This window comes from Pygoscelis adeliae, unplaced genomic scaffold (genome assembly GCF_000699105.1).
Source record: "Pygoscelis adeliae isolate BGI_AS28 unplaced genomic scaffold, ASM69910v1 Scaffold271, whole genome shotgun sequence".
Lineage (NCBI taxonomy): Eukaryota > Metazoa > Chordata > Aves > Sphenisciformes > Spheniscidae > Pygoscelis > Pygoscelis adeliae.
This window is the reverse complement of record NW_008824040.1, coordinates 130,770-138,943: the sequence shown is the minus strand read 5'-3', so window position 1 is coordinate 138,943 and position 8,174 is coordinate 130,770. Positions and strand designations below refer to the sequence as shown.

The following is an 8,174-nucleotide window of genomic DNA, read 5'->3' as shown; positions in this document are numbered from 1 at the left end:
TGTAGGGATCCTGGGCTGGGGGTGCAGGGGTCCGTGTAGGGCCGGTGGTCCCGTGTGGGTCCTGGGCTGAGGAGCCCAGGCTGGGGGCCAGCTGGGGAGGGACAGGGGTCCTGCCCAGCACCCCCACCAGGGATGGGATGTTTGTTGGGGGAAGCAGGCCCTGGTAAGGGAGGGGTGCTCGGGAGCAGCAGGGCCTGCACAGAGAGGGTAGGGCTGGAGGTCCCCATTCCATGAGGCTGGCACCTCGCTGGAACCTTGCTCCGAGGGGTGGCTGCAGGGAAGTGACTGGAAGGTCTGAGCTCCCCTTGGGGCCTGCCCCTCTGTGCCTACCCCAGGGCTTGGGGCAGCAAGCCATATGAGCAGGCTGCAGCCCGAGGCATGAGTGCCCAGGCTGTCCTCTGTGCGCAGAGGCTGGGCATCACCAGTGAGTCCAGCACAAGCCAGGAGGCATGGAGTTGGTGGCAGAGCATGTCTGCATACCCTGCGTGTCCAGGGCTGCCATTGCCTGGCCCTGCTGGCATTCGCACCACAGCCACCTGGGGCTGCATGCAGGGACGTGGGGAAGCTGTGGGCACTGGGTGTCTTGGTCAGTCAGGAGCACGGGGGAACAGGGGTGTGGGGGAGGCTCAGGGGACTATGAGCACATGTTCTTGCTTGGTTGTGGGAGTGGGCTGTGAGGTGGTGATGGGCCATGCGGCAGGAGTCATGTCCACACCGCACCGCCCAGCAACTAGGGCAGCATGCTGTCCAGCTGGCACTGTCACAGGCAGCCACTTGGCTCCCACAGCTGCTGAGCTGCAGCTCTCGGCTTCCTGTGCTTGTTCTCTCAGATATTCGTTCCCACACTAGGAGCTCTCCTAATTAGGATCACAAAGTGGTATTATGATACTTGAAGATCTCGGGGTTGTGGAAGGTTCAAGCAATTTTTGCAAGGGAGCTCTGGAAATGGTGCCTCAGACACCATGGAGCTTGTCCCCCTGCCCGTGAGCCCAAGGGCAGTACTATAGGGGGTGTTTTGGAGGTGGCTGGTGAGACAGAGGGTGCTGTGACCCCATCTGCCACAGGCCAGTTTGGCTCAGCTAGCCTAGTCCTTGTCCCAGTCCTGGTCACATGTGCAGACATCCTGCATACCGTGGCTCCAGCAGTTCCCAGTTGCTTTCCTGCTTCTGCAGAGCAGAGTCCAAGCCAGGAAGAGATGGACAATGGGAAAACCACCTGCCTGGCCCAGACTGCCATGTCTCCCACGCCAGAGCTGCACTGTGGCCATCCAGAGCAGCAGCTGCCAGGGGGAGGGAGGCCCAGAGGATCTCTCTTGCCTCAATAGCAGCACGAGGCATCACTAAAGAAGTGGGCTGATGCTTAGACTGTTGCGGGGTAGGTGAAGGTCCTTTCCTAGGAAAGGTAAGGGCTGTAGCAGTCCTACTGTTCTTCCTGCTTTTTGCCCTGCTGTGCAGGCAGTGCTTTTTCAGCTGCGTCATGTGTGCAGCTGAGAGGTGGAGATGCCACGTGCCCGGGCAGGCAGTGCCTGCTGCAGACATTTGGCCCGGCTCCCTTTGGGTGAAGAGGCAGCCAGGAGACCCAGTGGGCCTTAATCTTTCCTGTTCACAAAATACCACTCAGCATCTCATTGACGCTGGGACCTCAGCCCGCATTCCTCAGGCACACCCAAGCCCCCATCTGGCCTCCAAGGTACTTCCCCTGCCACCTTGAGGCTAGTTCTTGTGTCTTCTAGGAACCCACTGCTTCCACCTCGGTTCCTTGTGGGATGCCAACACTCCTCTGTGGGTGCTGCCCATAGCGTGAGTGTCTGTGCAAAGCCCCAGGGCACTTCTAGTCCCTGCAATTGGAAGCACATGTAGAGTTTCCATGCATGTGGCGCTGTGTGGTTTGCAGCAGCTGGAGCTGGTTGCCTGCCCGAAGCTGTGGAGTTGCACCCTGCGGGGCCGGGGGGGTGAGCAGGGGAGCTGTGTGTGGGGAGGCTGTGGCCAGGGAACACAGGGGAAAGGGCTGGGCATGGTGCAGGGCAGCCATTAGGGATTGGGGGCCAGGGGACATGGGGCCCAGTGCATCAGAGAAGGGGAACAGCCCAGCATCCCCTCACACCCAGCCAAGCCCTGTCCCCCCAGCCTTGCTGGTGGGAAGAGCTTTCCGCTATGCCACAGGAAGGCTCCTGAACCACACAGAGGTAGCTGCCTCTCAGGGCTGGGAATCACCTGTCCTATGTGTGAGGGTGGTGCTGAAGCATGGGTCTGCCCAGCTGGAGGTAGCCCTGGGTGCTGCCCCTTCCCAGGACCCTGTGTGAGGAAACAAAAAGACTCGGGATATGCAGGGAGGTATGTGGGGCCCTGATGGCATCAGAATGAGCAGCTGCAGGGCAGAGCGCGGTCCGTGCACCCAGGCCACATCTGGCTGTTCCTAGTCTGCTGCACTGTGCTCCCAGCCATGCAGCCCTTGCCGCTTCCTTGTTCTGCACCCGGGCATGCAGCCCTTCCCGGGTCCCAACCCTCACCCTGTCCCACCAGGTACGGGGTGGCCCACCTTCCCATTCCTGGTTCCCTGCTGCCCCAGACCCAGCCAGATGCCCCAGCCTGTGTGGCACCAACCCAGCAGCTACAGCTGCAGCCTGGAGGGACTCACCAATGCTTAGCCTTGACGCACATTGGCTGGGGGCCTGGGGTGCTGGGCAGTGTGCGCTGCCAGAGAACTGCAGCCCACCCAGCTGGTTACAGCTTTGGGCAGGACTTTAAGTGGGATGAGATTTGCAGGAGATTATTTTCTGGATCTGTCTGGCCAGCAAAGATTAGGTTGCCCTGACAGAGCTAATTACTCTAACAAGCATCTGCTGCTAGTCTGACTAGCTGGTCTGCAGTAGGCAGGGGACAAGAGAGCCTGAGCATCCAATGAAGCTGCCAAGGTGTTCTGGGTAGAGTTCTGCTCGCCCTGGGTATGCTTGTGTGCTGTTCCTGCAAGTGTGCCCCCTCCTCTGGACAGTTGGGATTACCCGAGATCAGGCAATGCCAGAGGAGAACAGTAACATCAAGGTCCTTCCTGCTGGCCAAAGACCCCCTTAGTCTCAGCCACAGAGCAGTGAGCATGCCTGGCATGCACTGGCATTGCTGTTTGTACCAGTCAGGGAGCTGGAAGGTGTTAGGTTATGTGATAAAGTAGCACAGAGAAACAGTGGCAGGCAGAGGAACCCAAATAACCTAGTCAGAGAAGGGGACACCCTTCCCCAGCTCTGCCCAAGCTGTCACTGGCTCATGGTCAACCCCATGGTCTGAGGGTGGCACCCATCAGAATGAGTGAATGGGAGCTGCTCTCCCAGTCATGCCACAGACTGAAGGGGCACTGCCTGGGAGTCTGGAACACGTTATGAGAGGCAAAATGCAGAGCATTTTAGGATTGTGCAAGACTTATTTATGGGATGTTTAGCAGAGGAACTAAAAGGTGAGGAAAGAGAGGGATCAAGGTGGTTAGGGGAGGAACAAAAAATGGGAAAACGGGGAAAAAGGGATAAAAGTGGCTGGTCACATGTAAATGATTGATGGTCAGTACATTTGTCTGGCCATGTCCTGCATCTGATGACTGCACAGCCTGTCCTGTCTTCTTCTTAAACTCAATTTCTAACTATTTTCCTGGGTCAGGGGGACTCTATTCTGTGTGCCCATGGTGCCAGCAACTAGAGAGAGTGAGTATAGGCGCATGAGTGAGTGTGCCATTGCTAGCAAATAGCAATCCGGACTAGGCAGTGAGTAGGTGAAGTGGCCTGGGAGGGAGAGGAGTGAGTGAGAGTGTGTGTGTGGTGGGACCACATGGGAGAAGGCTGCCAGAGGGATCGGGGGAGTCCTAGCCAACTGCCAGAGAGACCATAGGGTCTGGAGATCGACTGAGAACCACTTGTGTGTCTCTGTGTGTCTGTGTGTTAGGCAACAGGAGGTGAGGAGATCCAAAGGCAAACTACTGGGCAGACTGATTTTCTAAGCCCACTTACCACAGGGATCCACAGTGTGTGTGTCTCTGCATGTGTTGGTGTCTGTAATGGAGGGGGGGGGGCTGTAGCAGCTGGAGTGGGGCCGTGGCCTCAGGGACTCGTATGTCTCGGTGTCAGCAACTGTGGAGACTGGGAATATGGGGGCATCTACTGGGCAGACTGTCCAACCCCAGCTACTGGAGAGCTCCACACTGTACATGTATATTCCCACTAACAGACCGTCATCAGCCAATGAGGGGAGCAGGATGAGGCTGTTGGTGCTGTTTGTGTCTGTCTGTGTTGCTCTGTATGGCCAGCTGTGTGCACACATGTAGACATGTCTTGTACATGCATGTTCGTGTGTGTGCCTGTCGGGAAGACATGCCCAACCTCACTACTGGTTAGACCTGAGGCCATGACACTGTGGCAGCCTCACCTGCCAGATTCGGCAGCCTCTCATAGAAGGGACTTGCATGATACAGTCATGTACATGGGTGCCGGTGGCCTGGCCAGGGCAACAGCCATGCCAGGGCCACGTGTGCAGCGATGCCAGGACATGCACAGCCACACCATGCACCACTGAAGGAGTCAGGGGCACCCAGGCCAGGCCCACAGTGCTGTGCTCAGGCTGAAATACCTGCACCTCATGTGCTGGCCTGCCCTATTGTTAAGGCCAGGAGGCAGGCAGCTCTGGTGAGGCAGCAGGGCTGCCTGGAGCTGGCAATGTCTGCCCCAGGGGCCAGAAGTGGCCACAGCACAGCCCACATGCCCCAGCTAGTCCCAGCTCTCCCACCCAAGGAGCTGCCCAGAGCCAAGTGCAGGGTACAGGTCCTACCCGGGTGCCTGTGGCCCATGGCACATTGCCGGCAGCCAAGCCACGCACTGAGCCCCATTGTGCCTCTGGTCTCTCTCCTGCCTGCCAGCCCTGCTGGTGCTTCTCCCCAGCACCTGGCGGGGCCATGGTGCCAGCACAACATGAGCCCAGAGCAGCAGTGATGATGTCCATCTCTGTACAAACAAGTGTGGTTTATTAAGGCATTTCTTTGAGAAGTTGGCACTTGGGTCCAGGCTGTGCTGGAACGGCCCAGTGTGCAGGCCGATGAGCAGCGCTCAATACATGCAGCTCAGCGAGACACGATACAAAAGGTACAAACAAAGTAGAAAACAGGAATCGTAGTACAATGTGTAAAAATAAATAACTGGAGGCTTGGCTCCTGGCTGGGCTCAGCAGCCCATGGCTGTGTCCCCCAGACCAAAGTGGGGCTGCTGTGTGTCTGACCCTTCTACGTGGCGTGCAGTGGGGGTGACCCGTTCGTGTCCCCTGTCCCAAACATGCAGGGGGAAGCAGGGCTGCTTGGCCACCCTGGCCTGTGCAGGGTTCAGGGAGCACATGGCACCCTTGGCATGCTCCCCACAGTGCCCGTGAGCAGGACAGCCCTAGCAGGAGAGAAGGGACGAGGGGTGCCTGCCCCAAGAGCCTCCATGGTCTGTCCCTGTGCTGAGTGAGGCAGAACCCATCCTCCCCTCCCAGAGCTGCCTTGGGTCCTCTTGTGGTTCCCAGGCAGTGCAGGCATGGCCCTGCAGCCCCCTTGGTGCCACCATCACTGCTGCAGATCCCTGTTCTGTGTCGCTGCCCTGTGCCCAGGACAGCTCCCAGGGCTGCTGGCACCAGGGACCCACTCACATGTGCATTGTGGGGACCAGGGTGCAGCACTGCGCCTGTGGCGTGGGGACACCCACAGTGCAGGCTGGGCTGGGACCTGTGGCACAAAGCGGGAGGTTTAGGGCTGAGACAATGACAGAGATGGGGCTGCAGTCACAGATGGTTCTGAGTGGGAAATGGGGAGGGAGTAGGCAAAAGTGATGGGTTTTGGCTGCTGTGATAAAAACATTTGGGGCTGGGGTTGCAGCCGTGGTGCTGACATGCTTCAGGCTGAGGCTACAGAGTGGGTCTAGGAAAAGTGTGATAGGAAGGAAATTCCCGCAGACCCCTTTCTCAGATGGCTGGGTGTCCTCCCTGACACCACAAACATGCTCATGCCCAGGCTGACTGTGTATTTGCGGCTGCCATGGTGCTCCACGTGCCCTGTTCCCGGCCCTCGGTCTGCACCCAAGTCTGTGTGTGGGTCACAGCGACCGTGAGACCGTGAGCATGCAGGGCCCAGGGCCGCAGCAGCAGGCCCTAGGACTGCACTCTCAGGGCACAGGGCCACATGATGCATGCCTGCTCCACCGTGAGCAGCCATGGGCTGTGGGGCGAGCACTGGGTGGGGGCTGACCCCAGTGTGAGCGTGACACCAGCTGCAAGGCCAACTGTGTGAGTGGTGCTGGAGTGAGGATGGGGACCAGCCCCATTGAATTGTGGCTCTATCCCATGCTCACAACATGGCATGGAGGAGTGGTGCAGAGCAGCCCCTGCACAGAGGGCTGGGGCCCAGGGGCTGGGGGTTCTGGCACCTATCCACATTTTGGAGGTGTGCCTGGTGGCCCACGCTGTCCTGGTGAGCATGTTGCACTGCAGGGCCCTGGGGGAGGCCAGCTGCCCAGTGTCCCACCTTGTGGCTGTAAGATAACATGCTGGCTGCCACCATGCCAGCTTCAGGCCACGTGGCTCTTTGGGATACCCCCTCCCACCTGCTCCCCTGCAGCTGCAGGCTGGCCACCAGGCCTGGGGCAGATGAAGCAGGAGGAGGTCACTGGCTTGTGTCGCTGAGTGGCCACATTGCTGCCTTTCCTGGAGCCAGGCCATCTCGGGGTCAGCTCTGCTGCAGCTCACGCTGCTGCTCCTGCTAGCCCCGCCGCACAGCCCCCCTGGTGCCTGGGAAGCATCCATGCCCGGTGCCCCAGCCAGCCCACAGCCCAGAGAGGTACCTGGCCCCTGGAGCAGCTTCTCCAGGAATGGGGCTCCCATGCTGAGCAGGGCACCTGCCTCTCAGCCCAGGCCCCAAGGAACAGGGCTCTCCAGCAGCTCTGGGAAGGAGATCCCTTAAAAGGGTCACATGCAGTGGTGGGAGGTGGAAGAGCTCGAGAGACCCCAAAGGATCCCCTTTCCCCCCCACCAGCCATGGATAGGCAAGCAGAAAGCAGGCACTGCCTTCTCCTCCCACTCCAGCTTGGCCTGGGATGGGTCTCTCCTCACTATTAGGAAGCAGGTTCATCCATCCCCGTCCCCACAAGCAGCATGGGCAGACCAGCAGGCTGCTGCGGCTGTGCCTGCTGAGCAGTGCATCCCTGCCCTGGTAGCATTCCTCCCCAGACCTGTGAGCTCCTGCGGGGAAGGGTCCTGCGGGGAAGGGTCCAGCGGGGATGGCTCAGCATCCTGCTGCACCCAGGCTGCTGCGTAGCTTGGGTAAGTGGCTGGGGAAGGGCAGGGTCTGCAGTCTGCAGTCCCCTGGCCCAGCAGGGCAGGGAGCACCCATCTGCTCCCAGCCTCTCTCAGAGCACAGAGTACCATGAAGCACCATCCTGCCAGGTGCCGATCTGAGACACCATGAGCAGTACAAGGAACCATCACCCAGGGGTGCTGGCACTAGGATCAGCAGTCCATAGGGCATCAAAACCAGCACTGAATCTGCCAGACCACAGGGAGTGACAGGAGCCAGCAGCCCCAAAGGACACAGGAACCCACAGCCCATGGGGGCCCCGGGCCAGGCAAGGTGCTGGGAGAGCAGGATTAGCACCCATGCAGAGCAGCCCTGGGCTTGACCCCACTCCTGACCCCACGGCTGCGGGGTGGGGTGGAGGAGTCCACGGGCCCAGGTCTAAATCCTGAGCTCGGCCTCCTCGGGGGGCTCCAGCGAGTGCTCGGCACTGATGGCAGAGGCAGAAGGCCCCTGTGAGATGCCAAAGGGTGAGACCACGGGGGAGCGGGCGGCCAGTGGGGACAGTGAGGGGGAGAAGCTGGGCGACATGGCAGAGGATGAGATGGAGCCCTCGTGGCTGATGGGCGAGCGGCGCAGGGAGGACGGGTGCGGGAAGGTCCTGCCCGCCGGCGGCTTGGGGGGCACAGACTTGGCACCCGGGTGGGCCACTGAGGTGATGAGGGGTGGGGGGTCGATGCGGGGCTTGGGCTCTGCCTTGGGCTTGGTTGGGAAGGGCTTGCGCAGGGAGCTCTCATCCTTGAGGCGGGCAATCTCTGTGAAGACGCTGGCCAGTGGCTGGGACCGGGGGGGCCCGGTTAGCCGGGGAAACCCGGTTTAGCCGC

At 60.1% G+C, this 8,174-nt stretch overlaps 1 protein-coding gene across 1 annotated transcript in view; it reads right to left on the bottom strand.

The window, feature by feature from the left end:
• Positions 1-7,731: 7,731 nt before the first annotated feature.
• Positions 7,732-8,174, bottom strand: part of DCHS1 (dachsous cadherin-related 1) — a 50,778-nt gene continuing 50,335 nt past the window's right edge. Inside the window, exon 22 of the mRNA XM_009333479.1 lies at positions 7,732-8,133. Within this exon, the coding sequence (XP_009331754.1) occupies positions 7,732-8,133 (402 nt within the window). The remainder of the gene's footprint in view (positions 8,134-8,174) is intronic.